Here is a 15,556-nt window from a genome sequence, read left to right as displayed (position 1 = left end):
TGGCAGGTGTCAGAAAGTAGATGCTGAAACATAGCACATTACTTCACGGACAAATCACCAGTCCTGATGGTCGAAAACCCGGTGATCTGAAAGGATGCCGTTGCCGGATATTGTTCGCAGTCTCAAGCCGTGGTGTCTGACCTAATTGCAAGCCAAGTGTCGGTGGTATGGAATGTTGTTGCATTGTTCACTGCGTGTCCCACTACCCTTGGAATATTGTATGCATAAGGAATCTTCTAGTCGCTATCGCTCGCGTACATCCACTGATATCTCTGTTGTCTTGACGATGCGGTGTTCCTCCAGATTGCCCTGTAGGTAGAAGCTCTTGTTTGTGTCGGAAGAAACGTGGGAATGGATTCCAGTTGGGACACTAGTAGCAGGACCCTCGGTTCTGAAGTCGTCGAGCGCTAGCTCCTCTGTGCTTGTGCTACGCATTTTCTGGCTTCTACTCTCGGTGGACTGGAAGCCAGTATGCGCCATCGCTGCCGATGCCGAGCCGTACCGATGGTATGTGTTGTGATAGTTGCGCGCGGATGAGAGGCCAGCGCCTGGAAGAATACGGGCGATAAGGGGGCGCAATGTTGGTAGTGAAGACGCAATGATGGCAACATTGAGTTCGAGGCAGGACCAGATTGCGACGCTAATATTATCCCACGATGGGTCGGTACTGATGACTCCGGTTCGAAGAGTGAACATGCGGTAGATTGAGATGATGCAAACACTGAAGACTTATCATTAGCTTCAAAAAGCATAGCAAAGGACTACGCTGAGGTGGGACGACGTACAAGAAGCCGAGGCAGAAAACAGCAAGAACCAGCATTCTCTGCTTCAGAGGGAGTTGAAGTTTCAACACCGAAGGAATCGGAATGCAAAATATCATAATGTCGGTCGCCATACTCATGCCGGAGGAGAAATACCAGATGGGCAGTGTATCGAGGCATTTCCCGACCATACTGGGAACAATGAACGAGATCGGTAGGCATGCGAGCGACAGAAGAATAACCTGTACGCACGTCCACATGCAGACGAAAATGATGAACCAGTAGCACACCTTCTGCACTATTGGTTGTTCGAAGATTCGTCGATACTGGAAGAGGAAGCCCAGCTTCACAACGTTAATACCCAGATTATAGCTGAGGATACCAACCAAGAGCCACTGTGTACGTCTGAAAGTTAGCATCATTGAACTCCATAACCAACCCGTACAAGATCGAGGCGGACTCCTTGACCAAGCTCGTGGATAGGACACTGACCTTTAGGTGCTCCGCACCTTCTGCAGCCGAGACGTTCTCGGAGTGTCTTCCCAGGCCATATTTTACCTCGAAGCAAATGGCAATGGAGTCGACGAGAGCGAATATCTGCTCGGCAGGTCAGCATCAGAAGAGAAAGACGCCTCAGGCAAGACTGACGGTTGCCACCAGTATGCTCCAGTCATCTTTGCCGATGGATCCGAGAATCACTCCACGAGTGTAGAATCGACCTGCAAGACAAAGCACAGAAGCCGATATGAACCCCACGGCTATACCGACGCCCATAGGCCCCCTCGTCTCGGTTCTGATGATAGCAGGCAGATCCGCCATTTCGTACTGTCCATTCAGAAAAAAAGGGCTAGAAGACTCGCAAGGCCACGCAGGGCTGGAAGGACCTGGTGGTGTATATGTACCCTGATGGAACACAGCCACGAGGATCGGACGTAGCTTAATTCCAAAGGACACCAGACAGACATCGGGGACGACAGGGTTCGGCCTCGATCAACAAAGCCCATATGCGAAGGGTTGGTGTCTTCCATGCGTTGTGCAATTACGCTTTGACCGATGCAAATAATTGATCTGTGAGTGATAGGATGACGCTACAGGCGGAGGCGGAGAGAATACCCACGTCTTTGCAGGATCTCCGGCGTCTGGAAGGCCTTGAGAAGGCCTGAGCAACGGTTTCATCCGCGGCCTCCGGCCGGTCCATTCCCTCCGAGGCCAACTGTGGAGCAGCTGAGAGGCGTATTGGGTATCCTCAGTGATTAAGTTGGAAGCCTTTCGTGAGGGACCCCCCTACCTTAGTTCATGAATTCAGCACAGCATTAGTTAGTACGCCATGTGCCGACTTTACCACGAACGTCTTCGTGGCGTCAAGGTTGTCCAGGAACATTCCGCGGCGTAGCGATTGATGTTACAAAGATGCTATCGAATCCCCTCAGTGGCTGACTCAACAAATGCCGCCCCCTGCCGAAGGCACGCTTTTGCAGGCTCCGGAGAAGAGCAATGACATGATCGGTCAGTGCACGCCTCTCCATCTTTGCTGTTGTCCACGAGTCAGTTCTCGTGATGGAAATGCATACTGTAGTTGAAAAGGGGTCCCGCTCCGGATGCATACATGGTACACAGAAGCGATTGCAAGACCCTGAAGCCATTGCACTATACGTGCGCAGGGCATGGCTGTGATGTGGCGTATGTGCCGGCCTACCCATCTCCGCACAGACGCAGCTCCAGCTTTTCAAGCTTTCTAGCTTTCCTGGTTCAGATCCCTTGACGCTGCTCCACCCCCGCAGTGGTTGGCTCACTCGTACAACCCTGGCAACATAGCGCTGACAGGCGCCCTTGTTTCTAGACTCAAGGCCGGGGAAGGACACCGGCTTCCACAGCCGCTGCAGCAAGGGCCGAAATGAATGACACCATTTGTGACTAGCCAGGTTCCCCCTGAGCGAGTCATCCACCAGCACAGCAGGGTCTTGGACGACAGGCAGCTCAGAGAACTTCCATCCAGCACCCCTGGTTTGACTTAACCATATGCTCTTTCCAGAGGCTAGATCCAGCTTGGTCGAACTCCCCCGCCGCCTGCCGTTACTTTCCGTAAGGCCTCGGGGCATCGGTGACAGGTCCGGCCAGCTATTTCAGCTGTGACCTTGTCTAGATGCAGGCCCTGAGTCTCTCACCTCATGGCCCAATGTCTCCTTCCTGACCAAGCAGGTGATCCGGTAGCGATACAGGGAACGAATTCCAATTATGCAACGCATTCTGTCAAAATGCCCCTGACTACAGGAAGAGCTGCCCGTCTCCTGCAGCATTACCGGCTGCCTGAGCCCCACGTTTATGCGGCAATCTCGGAAGTATTGGCGAGGAGCATTCGTTCGCGTGGAGCTGCAACGTTGATTCGTCGCGAATACAGGCTGCGTTCAGGCCCTTTGGGCTTATTAAGGTCATTGTGTATCGTCCGTTGCCTGTTCGCCTGCGGAATGAGGCCATACCCAGCCATTGATCGAGCACTATTGGCTCTATCTGCAGGAGGCTCGGCAAATGCAACGTGCACGCTTGAAGCGATGTCCGTCGTTGCTCCGCGTACGATTGTAACGGCAAGCGGTGTCTTTACCCCATCCCATGCTTGATAAACACTGGAAGCCTCGCCCACAAAGAAGGTAAAGAACCTTTTCCTTTGCAAGCGACTCTCGTCAAGCTCGTTGGTTCCTTCTGCACCTATTTGCCAACCAGCGAACATCGCCTTCAGTCATGAAGCTTTCACAGTCTCTTGTTGCGGCCATTGCGCTAAGTGGCAGTGTCTCTGCTGAGCCTGACTCGTATGACTACGTAAGTGAAGGTTGTGTGCCGCTCGAGCGGTTTGACACGTTCCAGGCACGCTGACAGGGTGGCAGATCGTTGTGGGAGGTGGCACTGCTGGTGCCGCTCTCGCTACGCGTCTGAGTTTGGGCCTCCCCAAATCGAAGATCTTGCTCGTCGAAGCAGGTCCTGCCGCTCCCGATGATCTCAGGATCAATGTTCCTGGCTTCCGGGGGTCAATCTTGGGGTCTGAGCTCGATTGGAATTTCACAACGGTAGGACAGTCGGCGCTTGATGGCCGCTCAGTTCTTGTGAACCGCGGCAAGGTTCTTGGCGGCTCGTCTGCCATGAACTACCTTTGCTACGACCGCGCGTCTGCGCCAGAGTACGAGTCCTGGGCCGAGTTCGGCAACAAGGGATGGGGTTGGAACACCATGATCAATGCCATGACCAAGTCGGAAAATTTTACCGACGACGACGACGACCGACATGGTTTCAAGGGGCCCATCCGCAACTACTACAATCGTGTGGTATACCCTGTGCTGAGGCTCTGGGAGCCTGCCGTAAGCAAGTTGGGCATCAACATCAACGACCGCCAGAGCATGGGTGGTGAGCCCATTGGAGTAGGCTTCCAGCCGACCAACATAGATGTTACAAGGCACACTCGATCTTACTCAGCGAGCAGCTACCTTCCTTTGGCTGGCAAAAACTTGATTGTCAAGACAAATACCCAGGTTGAGAAGGTCATTTTGGTCAAGCGCAAGAGTTCGTACCAGGCCACCGGCGTGACCCTTCCCGGTGGTGTCATCATCACCGCCAAGAAGGAGGTCATTGTTTCTGCTGGTTCCGTCCAAAGCCCGGGTATTCTTGAGCTCTCGGGAGTTGGCCAGCCCAATGTTCTCAAGGCCGCTGGCATCACTCCCCTTGTCAACCTCCCTGGTGTGGGCGAAAACTACCAGGACCACATCCGCGTTTCCAACACGTACCGACTCAAGGATGGCATCGATTCGTTCGACAACCTCATCTTTGACAACGCGGGGGTCAACGCCACAGGTGAACTGCAAAAGTGGCAGGAGGGTAAACAGTCGCTATACGAGTATACAACTGCAGCCTACGGCTTCATGAACTGGAAGCAGCTCGGCATTGAGGCCAAGATCAAGAAGATTGCCACTGACGTCTTCGGCTCCAGTAAAAACGTTGTCGACGCCAAGAAGCTGCAGTTCCTCAATAACTCCCAGGTCCCTTCGGTGGAAGTTATCTACGAAGCCAACTATGTCGGCGCCTTTGGCTACACTGGTGGAAAGTTTGTAACCTTCCTGTCCACGGTAATGCATCCCTTCTCGCGCGGTAGTGTGCATATCGACCCCCAGAGCCCTTGTGGAAAGCCCATCATCGACCCAAAGTTTTTGAGCAACGAGTATGACCTTACTGCTCTTGTGGAAGCCGCAAGATTCTCTCGCCGCATCGCCGAAACTGCACCCATCAAGGCAACCTGGGAGGCCGAGACTGAGCCCGGCCCAGATGTCCAGACCGACGAGCAGTGGCGCGCATTCGCGAAGAAGGCCATGGGCAGCTTTTACCATCCTGTTGGTACCTGTGCCATGCTGCCCCGAAAGGACGGTGGTGTTGTGGATGCTGAGCTTCGCGTCTACGGAACCACTGGCCTGCGTGTTGTTGATAACAGCATCATTCCCATTATCCCTTCGGCTCACATCCAAACAGCCGCTTATGGCATTGCTGAAGTTGCCGCAGCCAAGATTATTGCTTCTGCGTAACCGCATGTGCAGAGCTGTCTTTTTGAGCGTCTTGGGTCGGTTCATGACGTACCTGCAAGTCGTTGATGAGCTTTCCCGTTCGCATCTCGTTGAGCTGTCAGTCGTGTAGCAAAAGGTTTATGCTCGCAGAAACCCCTCCTGTATTTACCACCCGTCAGTTGAGCTGTGAAGGCTGCGTGTTTGACCTCTTGCACCAGTTTGACGTCAAGAAACAAAATCTTGTATCAAATTCCGGCAATCATAACTCCTTGAAACCCTGATGAAATGGAGCATTAGTTGCAGATCAGTGACCCATGTTGTTTTCCTTTCAACGGGGAGGTTTGAATCAGGAGCGTAAACTGCAGGGTCCTAGATTTGACGTTAAAAAGTGCTCGATTCTTCCTTGCACGATTATCGAGGCAAAAACTTCCCAAGTCTCTTCCATGGAGGGATTTGACCTCTATAGAACCAAGCTATGCGGAAACGCGCCTCGGTGTGAGGTCAGAAATACGCGTTGCCAGCCAGGTTCACTCGCTTACGACAACTGCCAAAGTTTGGGCTTGCCTGCAAACGTGCTAGAAAACGAGAAAAACGACATTTCCAAGGGGCTGTATGCATTTCAGTAAACCCGTTGCAAGCAAAGTTTGACTGCAACTTGTGTGGATGTGCTTTTTATTTCGAAAAATTCGTAACTTTCTTGAAGACGAGGGAAATACCCTAAGCTCACTATTGATAGATTTGGGAGCCGTTGAGACTCCATCTTTCGTATGCCAAAGAGTCTCGGCACATGCTTTGCTTGTTAAGTATTCCCGCTGACTACGAGTAGCAATTCATCCCAAGTTGTCAGCTCGAGGGCGTTCACCCCGCTGGGGGTAAACTGTATGTGTTCACATGTTGTCGTATCACGGTTTTAGAGGAGGACCTTGAGGCATTGATGATGAGAAGCTTTTTTCGATCATCTGTATCCATAATATAAACATTAAGTGTAGCTCAGCATAATGCTCAAGCGTAAGAAGGTGAACAATGGTTACCGTATACACACTCGTCAAGTTCCGTGTAGCTCACAGCGTGATAACACATCCTAAGCCAACCATAGAGCATGTGGGGTAGATGACTTTATTCTAGCAGTCACCCTTACCCTTCTTGAACTGTCCACGAACAGCGCCAGGAACTGCCAACGAGGAGTGGATGTCCACGTAGTAGTCAGTAGGGTTCTGCTCGATGCGGCTCAGGGTGAAACCCTCGCCAGCATCAGGGCCGCCGTTAGGCTTGACACCAGTGACGAAGGGGCCCTTGATGCACCCAATGGAGGTTCGAACGTCGCCTTCACCTTCGGGGTCGGGGAACACGACCCTGGAGCGCGTTAGACCATGTGTTGTTGTGAATCAAGGGACGCGGATAAATAATATACCTAGGAGGTCCAGACTTGCCCTTGGCACCTTGGTGGATGTGGGTGGCAGTCAAGGCCGGGGACTGGTACTCGCCCTGGAAGCCGGAGACAGAGATGTTGTAGCAGATAACATCCTCGTGGGAGTTGATGCCGAAGTTGAACCAGGACTTGGAGCCCTTGAGACCGCCGGTGTAGACGCCTTCAGGGTTGACGACCTCCTCGGGAGTGGCATAGACGCTGAAAGTCGATGTGAAGGCGAAAGGGAAAGCAGAAGCGCCCTTGTGAATGATCTTCTTGGTGGGGGTGGCCATCACGGCGGTGAGGCCGAGGGCGAGAGCAGCGACGGAGAACTTCATTGTGATGGGATGTTTGATATTTGGGTCTTCAGTAAAAGAGTGTGTTGTGAGATTGAGATATGTCGTTGGCTAGTTGATGATTATGTGACTGATGAGATGAGAGATTAGCGGTAGTAGTTGGCGTTCGCCCTCATTATATAGATCGCTAGAGGAACCGCTTGATACGCCATGCATCATCCCGCAGGAATCACAGAAGACCAGGATCGCAAGTGCCCTGTGATGGACGGGAGCCAAGAGCGAGCGTCCTCATCCTCGTCGTCATTCCGGTGGCTCTCCGCGGTCCTCTCGAACAACAACACTACGCCGCCTGCAAGTCGGCAGATTTCAGATTAGGTGCCGGCAGGGTGGATCAAAAGCTCGGCGTTCGACGGGACACAACGACTCCGACGGGCTGATGGACGCTGTGGTCACCCCTTTTGCCTCATCATGGTTGGTCGTTGGTAAAGATGGGGCCCAGAGACAACCGAAGGAGTCTAAAGCCGCATGTCGTTTTCTGGCATCGTAGTCCCTCCCTGCTCATTTCGATGCATTCCATTGGCTCCACGGAGTGATCCAGGGGCTTGGGAAGCTCCGGTTGCATCCCTTCTGTGTGTTGGCAAGCCTTCGTATCAGTGAGGCCAAGCCTGATAGTCCGAAATTTAAGATGCTTTTCCGCGATCGACGCCATGGGCTGGTGTCTTGGCCCCTGTCGTCAGCCAACGGTCACCAGGCTCGCAGGCTGCGCAGTAAAAAGTAGAAGACCTGGCGAGAAGGCTTCATCAGGGCAAGTATTCAAGTCACCAAGAAGAGCAGCAATTCGTCAGACGCACCCAGTCGAACGAACGGATAGAGTTGGACGCGAGGCATAGCCTCTTGGCAAGTGCCTAATCGAGTACTGGTCCTAGGAGTCCTGCACTTTGTCGATCTCTCACAGTGGATCAATGTCCCGGATGTGCCATCAGCCGCCATCTTAGCGTGGGAGCTATACCTAAACTTCATCCGATTGCCTCCCAATTATTGGGCCCGACGGCTTGGCATACGATCATCCACAGGATTACACCTTTTGAGCTCAAGAAGCTCCATGCCAAAGGCAGACATTGTCCAGCTCCTGTGCGCACGTGTGGTCCTCATCACTATTCCCCAGGTTTTGACCAAGATGTTTCATGGACAAATTCCCACATTCTATCAACCAGACCAGCCTGACACCCACCATCTTGTTGCTCTTCCACCAATCTTGTTTTCGGGCCCGTACTTGCTATCGTGGCTGTGTTTACTGGGGAAATGACGGATCATCAATCGACGTACAAAGTGTCAAGCCAAGCGGCTATGTCCCTATCTAGATGCACGGATACTTACGAAGGTCCCTGCCTAGTCCGAGCTTGTCGTCCGCTCAGAAAGCAATAAACCCGGCCAGGTGCCAGAGGACATGCCTGGCCACTTCATGGCAGCTCCAACATCTCGGTCTGCGAAGGGTCTCCATGGACTCCGTGGAGGAACGAGCCCTGGTAGATGAATAGTGACTCCACAAATCCCATTTAATCGAAAAGTCTCATACTATGTACACTGTTTTGCCGCCTAGGCGCTTGAATCCCAGACTTGGTAAACAGTGATGCAAGGGCCCGTTCTGCCAAGAGTCGCCCAAGACTCGGGTGCACATTGGCCGACCTTTGCCCAGCAGCTTGACTCCCTTGCGAAAGCGGCGCGGTTGATCTGGCCATTGCCAAGGCATTCTGTCGTCATCAACCTTGATCAGACACAGCTCCGAGGGTGTTCGGCTTCGGAGCTAAAACTTTGCGCTCTCTGCTCGTTCGAGATGATTAATTCAGTCGCTGGAACCAGCGGCCAGCGAAGTTCCCGTGGGCTGCGCCTCGACGACCAGGCCTGGGATGTACTCAACAGACGAATGACACCTCGAACCTAGCGAGCTCCACATCCCTGCTTCGATCATTTACCAGATCGGGGTCATGTCACTGATCGACAATCGTAGCCTCTACAGACCCGCCTGGCCCAAGGTTAATTGCGGTCTTTTAGCGTACCCCGCGAATGACACTTCGTCAGAGTTCATCTACAACCTCCACTTCACAACGGAAAAGGATGCCCTTGTTGCCCAAAGAATTATGACCACGTGATGACTTGCTCCATCTCCATTCCACTGGTGGAGACTGATCCAACGTGGTTATCTTTCTCCCCCCTCCGATCATTTTTATTTCCATTCCTCGTCACAGACTCCTTCCGCCGGCCGCCATGGCATGCATGACGAATCAATGTTGTCAGTATGCTAACACGCTGCTAACACCGCGAGAGAAAAGGCGCTAGTTCAAGTGCCAATAAGCATAACTAAGCTTGCCACCTACTTAGGTGGGGATTTCAGCCCAGAGCAAGTGGCTGAAAGTGGTTGGAAGCCTCTCTGTGCCTAGCAAAGTCAGTTCACCGACTGCAATTCCAGTGGTGATGTAACTCTTGTGATTCGGATGTATCGGAGCTCGGCCTGGCCCATGCAGATGATCTCAACTATTCTCCGTGGACCCGGACTTTTGCGGTAAACGAGCTACAACATGATCAAGGGAGGGACAAATGTCCTGGCCCATGTTTTGCCATGCATGCATGTCTTAGCCGATTTCTCATCTCCAGTGCCTGGCCGCGTCAGAATCAGGGGCCGTCCCGAGATCGTAATCTCATTCCTCAACGACAGATCCTTCGACCATGGTTGTCTTTTGCACAGAGCCTAGGCCCCGACACGCTCTGGCCCATCATCTGAAAGCCTGGGAAGTTGTGAAGTCTCGGACACAGTGTGTGGCACCCCACAACGAAGATGACTTGAGCTGACCTGTGTGCTCGCATCCCGACCAAGCGCTTTCAATCCAGGTTCTTCTGGCCGTCATCTCAATGCAGTGAGATACGTGCTTAGGCTGCATCGAGTTGCGCCATATGTTGGGAGGACAAGTGGCCATTAAAACTGGGTGTTGACTCCTTGCAGCAGTGGAGAGCGTTATCATTCGCTTGTTGTCGAACACTACACGCTTCACAGCTAATATACGGGCGAAGGAGGCCCTACACAATGGGGTAAATTATCAGACATACGAGGTCAAAGCACGCAAGTAACTCTCGAAGTCAGCTTTTCCATAGACATAAACCGGGTGTCATTCATGGGAGTACATATTGACGGAGCACCCGGTCACAACTACTTGTTGTGTATTGCCGTGGCTCTACTGATGGAGAAGTACCTTGCTTGGCGTCTATCCTTCACTGCGGAAGTTTGCTGTTGCAATAGAACGTGGTTGGTTTCTGCTGCACAGTCTGCTTATACAAGTTTCTTTGGCAAATATCGCACAGTCCGAGACTCACTACAATGAAAGTCGTGGGAGAATAGTATCACGCCCTGAACCATTTGGACTTGCAATTTGAGGTCAGCGAAGCTAATGTTTCTCCATACCAGCATCATTTAAGCCAATGGTAAAGGCTTGGGGGCCTCAAAGAATGATGTCGGCATTCGGACGCGTCGCATGATTTGGAATACAGGACTAGGCAACTCTGACGCGTTTCATGGGCTCACCCCTCACCCAAGACTCTGACTCAAAGGAGCGTTTCTTCCGTCGCGATCCCGATCGGACGGCCTCTTCCCGCACTCTCTTTGTCTTTGACTGTGATCCACGACTCGCCATTAGTTGCTTTTGCAACTTTTTCAAAGCCACCGGTCCAAGCTCTTGTAGTTTCATGGCCCTCCCCGACGAAATATTCCATGGCTCTCCCGGTAAGCGCTTTTCTTGTTCCGGCTTCGGATCTTCCTGGACGATGTTATGTTCTGGAGCATTATATGGGCTCCTCAGCTCTGATATCTCTTTGCCTTTCTTGTCCGCTGGTGAGGAGGCTTGTTTCGTCTCATCCTCACGCAATAGGTAGTTTTTCAGCTCGCCGTATGTCGGTGGCCAGTCTCGATGCCCTTGCCACCGGACTACTTCTGAAGCCAGTGATTCAAGGGGCTCATCATACTTGGCGAGCCTGGCGACAATTCGGAACGGAAAATATTGTTGCAATAGTTGCCCGAGTCGAACTTCTTGTGCACCTGATATGATAACGTTACCGAGGTACCTGGCTAGAACATCGGTAAAAGGACGTGGATCGTATTGCATCAGTGTTGTAACATCAAACACAGCGCCGTCATAAGCCACATATGACGCCGCAAACCCATGACGACCATAGCACATGTCGCCGTCATGCATCACCAGTTCAGCTTCGCTCATTAGAGGCAGGTCTTTCATGCCGGGCGTTATTTTCGCGACGATTAGCTCTGGCTTGCTGTTGGATATTAGCAACAACGGGTGTGTCTCTGATGGCTCGATGCTGGGCTCCATCGCGAGGACTTTCTTCGAAGCATCTTTGCCACAGTAGGATTTGAGAGCAACGAATAGCTCCGCTTCTGTCTCCCGAAGGGGCGCAATATCGAAGATCTTGTCCTGGATACGAATTTCGGTTGTAGAGAGTTTTTCGTAGCGAGTACGAGATGATACAATACGCCCTACCCGCAGGCCTTTAATGGCTTCCAAAAGGTCTTTTCCATTCTCAGAATGGTACTCCTCGAAAATGGTTGAAGCATTGGTCCCGGCAGCATGGGCCAAAATCTTTGTGCCTCCAGGGTGCCATTGGGCATAGTCTGTCAAATTTTCATCAGCATGGATTACGTGAGTCGAACTTGCGGTATACTATAGCATACCAGTGATGTCGTAGACATATTCATGGATCTGGATGTACTGTCGTGTTTGAGGAAATTGATTCCATCCAATTTCACGATTTGTAAGTACATCTTTCGAGCCAGATTCATCAGCCAATCCGAACGGAAGGGTCATTCCAATCTTTAAAGGCTCTATCAGTGCCAGTGCATCGTCGAAGTCGTGATCCCCAAGGAAGACACGCGGCATCGGGTTGCTCCCAGGGGCGCTCATCAGTGTCTCCACGAGGTTCGACTGGCTTTCTGAAGCCAGTTCTTTCAAGTCTGTAAGGCGTCAGATGTTTTCGGTTGCATGAAGAGAAAGTTTAGGGGGGAGGCGAACCTGTCAAATCATAGACAAATCCAGCCGCTGTGATCCAGTGAGGGCGGCCCTCCTTGCCATCGCGAATGGCAACATCCTCCTCGCGTAGCCACTGAGCTACCCGTCCTAATGGCAGAATTCCATGTGATTTGGCGTAGAACTCGTCACTGACATTCTTATTAAGAACGTGTCCGTAGGCGGATGGCTCCATCTCATCGCGCACCTCGTCAGCCGTCATCGTTAATACCTGCATGACATCTTCCAGCTCGAAAATATCGATCTCCGAATCAAAAAGAACCAGCACGAGGACACTCTTTTCTTGAACACGCAAGTCGTACAGCCTGCCCAGTGTGAAATATTCGAGACCGCGGGTTTCCACAGTCCGCGCCAGCTGTGCATGGGCAGGCTGCAGTACTGTATCTTGAGGCAATTGAAGCCACTCCTGGAAAATGTCCTGGCCAGGCTGTAAAAGATGTTGCACAGCTCGCAATGGGTTGAGTTCCAGCATCTTCGTCATCGTCAAGACGTTGAAGCTTTCAGCGCGAAACTGCGCCGTCTCGGTGTACGGCGGTAACTGGAAAGTGAAGGGGATCAAAGGCTGGGGAGCATTCGGATGTGAGACCAGATGCTGCTGAATAGCGACCATCTGAGCCTTGTGCGAGTTCAACTGCGCAAAGAACGCGACGTCGAGAGGCTGGGTTGTCAGGAAGAACCACCGGTACATACAGTAGCACCGGTACGCTAGTTCAATGTTTCTTGCGCGGATTCGGATCTCTGATGTAAATTGATTGTTTGGCTGGTGTCTGGGTTCGATAGTGTACTGCTCTGGAGCGGGCTGTTCGTGATATGCGATCGGGTCGTAGCCAACCGGATTGGGCTTGTTCCCGCTTCGCCGCCAGGTTCTGGGAGGCGCTGGAGGTAGCGGCGGATCCTGAAAACCGATCTCTTGATCCCTGGGAGCGAGAGCTGCATCGACGAGAAACGCTATAGATTGATAGAAGAAGGATTTGGCCCTTTTACAATGGTGCAAGGTCTCGAAGTCTGGGAAATGCCCCAGCCAGTGAGGTTGCGGATACGCCTGCCAACTGGCGACGTATTGTCTAAACCATGGGGCCGTCACTTTGGCCACGAAATTCGCAGCCTTGTGTTCCTTTAGTGGCCCGGCGATGCCTGCAATTGGGGGTTGGAAACAATCCACCATGTCATGTAGGTGGCCCCGCCATTGTTCGTGACTGTATACGGTTGCAGCCCACTGAGCATGAGCTCGGTGATGCCATGGTCGCCACGTCGCTACGGCGTGACGCACCAGGCTGAGGTCGGCGCGTGCCGTCTGCATGTCGTTCTGAAAGTTGGCTGTCATCAAGTTCGCGGCAGCAACATCCCATCTGGTGTGTTCGTAATATTTGTTCATATCAGTCGGCGTTACTACAGTCCCTGGCAGGAAGAGTGGGCATTGTAAGGCCGGCTGGCCAAAGTTTCTGACATGGGTGTTCCAGAAAATGGGATCGCTCAGGGAACGAAACCAAAACACCGGCTGTGTGTACTTTGTATCCTTCCTGTATGCCAGAGGGTCTGCTGGCTGATCGGGGACGACGTGTACAATGGCACTGAAGCCGTTCATCGAGATGTGAAATTCGGGGAAAAAGGTCGAGTACGCGTTGAAGAAGGGTCCAGAGCCGGCCACGGGTCCGCGCAATGACATGTATCTTCCTAGTCTCAGTGGTGCATTTTCAACAGCATTTCCGAAGAAATTATGGATAAAGGAGTGGCCCAACTCGGCCATACGTTCTCCATTGAAGAACTAGAGAGCACTGCTGTTAATTTTCTTTTCTTTCAAGGATTGTATCTCCAATGAGCCTCACCATTTGCTCGCGGCCAGCCGACCAACCTTTCAGCTTAAAGATTTGAAGGATCAATATGTGCTGTGGCGTGGTTCATCAGTATGGACTAAAGCATATCTCCCTGAGTACGCATAAGAACTACTTTGTACTTACCATGAGTTCATGGCTTATCTGGAAGATTACCGTGTTAAAAATGGCAGCTGTGAGGAGCACGGAGAGACATACTGTAATAGCCAACATGGCTCTCGCGATGTAGCGAGAATGCGACGTAGCGTTGGGGTTCAACATGGTCCGTAACGGTTCTACATCGACGAAGGCAGCAAGATGATTGACATAGTAACCGAATCCCGAATCTGAAACAAGATCTGGTCTTGCGTTGGTACTTGCAAATCCCATCCAGACCCTGCTACGGTCATCCGTGTCAGCATACAAATGCCACAGTGGCTTTTGTGTCGCAAAAAGACCCTGAACATATTGCTTGCACTGCTCTTCTGTCTTGTCTGGCCGATTTTGATCCAGGAAGAACACGGGCACTGGAGCATTCGGTACCACTGGGAACTGTCGGCGGGCGTCTTGAATGTCACGAAACTGTGTGACCCAATTCTCTGGCGTTAAGAGCGCCTGCATCCTTCGTTGCAACATAGTGAGCAATTATGATGCTTAAACCCACCCAACACAATCGAAGGGTCAATCTCTTTGACAACTTACCATGGTGTCTTGAAGGACTGTAGAATGATGCGGTTGGCCAACTCAATTGACGTGGACAACGGACCCCAGACGGCTGGATTATCCACGCTCCAATCGTCAGCCATGCCAAATCCAGCTGCAGCCAATCCTGGTGAGGTTTCTATAATGGGTCTCTCGAATGAACACCACCGTATCTTTTTAAAAACCTTCAGCCAGCTGCTCTCGTTGACAGACACGCTGACCTCTTCCAATCGGTTCTGGCTCCAGGCGGGATTATGGAGTGCTGCGGCCTCAAAGGTTCGCAGACCCAAGAAGTCCGTCATCTGAGAACTTTCCGAGTAAAACAACGCGTCCAATTCAGGTGGCGAAGGCTTGTCCATAGGGATAGGATGATGAATGTCCAAGACATTCTGATGGTCTGCGGTCAGGGGATGAAGTGTCCGTGGGTCCATTGGGGGGAAGGCCGGGTCCATGGCTGACCGTCCTGGTGGGATGAAGACCTTGTCTGTTGCAGTCTCATACTCCCGGTCCCAGGGCGAGTCACTCGCCGCCACAGTCCTGTACCCAAAAGGCATTTCGGTGAATTTCGAGCCGATAGATGTTTGAAGGAGTCGTTACGTGAACGCTCAAGGCCATAGACGGTCGGTGGTTGGTGTCAAGAGATGACGGAAATGCAAAGGCTTCCTGAGTTCAATCCGAGTCCTGTCGTGTCAGAAGTTCACGTTTATAAATTTCTGCGACGAGAATGAAAGAGAGGCAGCCCTTGTTTGAAGCCCAAAGAAATGGCACCTCGAGGTACGGTTCTTTGTCTGGAGGCTCGAATCAACGCCTTATGAAAATGAGAGCCTCGACAAAGGACACGTCCAAGCCTGTAATGCATCATTCCGGTCATTGTTGGAAATGTTTTACTACTCTCTTTTGAGCTTACAGAGCGCTGCCCTGTATCAAGCACCAGGTGTGAGATGTATCTCGACAAG

General features: G+C 52.0%; 4 protein-coding genes across 4 annotated transcripts; 1 reads left to right on the top strand and 3 right to left on the bottom strand.

Annotated features, from left to right (window-relative positions):
* Positions 1-243: 243 nt before the first annotated feature.
* Positions 244-1,580, bottom strand: D7B24_006714 (uncharacterized protein; the record flags this gene model as incomplete). The annotated part of the gene is made up of 4 exons (XM_028640838.1): positions 244-721; positions 786-1,156; positions 1,254-1,358; positions 1,410-1,580. The coding sequence occupies 4 exons, from the start codon at positions 1,578-1,580 to the stop codon at positions 244-246; spliced, it is 1,125 nt and encodes a 374-aa protein (XP_028498804.1).
* A 626-nt stretch (positions 1,581-2,206) lies between these two features.
* On the top strand, positions 2,207-5,320 carry D7B24_006713 (uncharacterized protein; the record flags this gene model as incomplete). The annotated part of the gene is made up of 4 exons (XM_028640837.1): positions 2,207-2,267; positions 2,905-2,960; positions 3,480-3,575; positions 3,641-5,320. The coding sequence occupies 4 exons, from the start codon at positions 2,207-2,209 to the stop codon at positions 5,318-5,320; spliced, it is 1,893 nt and encodes a 630-aa protein (XP_028498803.1).
* A 1,100-nt stretch (positions 5,321-6,420) lies between these two features.
* On the bottom strand, positions 6,421-7,045 carry D7B24_006712 (uncharacterized protein; the record flags this gene model as incomplete). Its single annotated transcript, XM_028640836.1, has 2 exons — positions 6,421-6,652; positions 6,711-7,045. The coding sequence occupies 2 exons, from the start codon at positions 7,043-7,045 to the stop codon at positions 6,421-6,423; spliced, it is 567 nt and encodes a 188-aa protein (XP_028498802.1).
* Positions 7,046-11,306: 4,261 nt separating this feature from the next.
* On the bottom strand, positions 11,307-15,154 carry D7B24_006711 (uncharacterized protein; the record flags this gene model as incomplete). Its single annotated transcript, XM_028640835.1, has 10 exons — positions 11,307-11,320; positions 11,409-11,675; positions 11,736-12,014; positions 12,073-12,745; positions 13,358-13,436; positions 13,596-13,761; positions 13,940-13,973; positions 14,046-14,063; positions 14,118-14,298; positions 14,601-15,154. 10 exons carry the CDS (start codon positions 15,152-15,154, stop codon positions 11,307-11,309), a joined length of 2,265 nt encoding a protein of 754 aa, XP_028498801.1.
* Positions 15,155-15,556: the final 402 nt, after the last annotated feature.

Source organism: Verticillium nonalfalfae (genome assembly GCF_003724135.2).
Source record: "Verticillium nonalfalfae strain VnAa140/NRRL 66861 chromosome Unknown scaffold_5, whole genome shotgun sequence".
NCBI classification, from domain to species: domain Eukaryota; kingdom Fungi; phylum Ascomycota; class Sordariomycetes; order Glomerellales; family Plectosphaerellaceae; genus Verticillium; species Verticillium nonalfalfae.
This window is presented reverse-complemented; position numbering and strand designations above follow the sequence as displayed.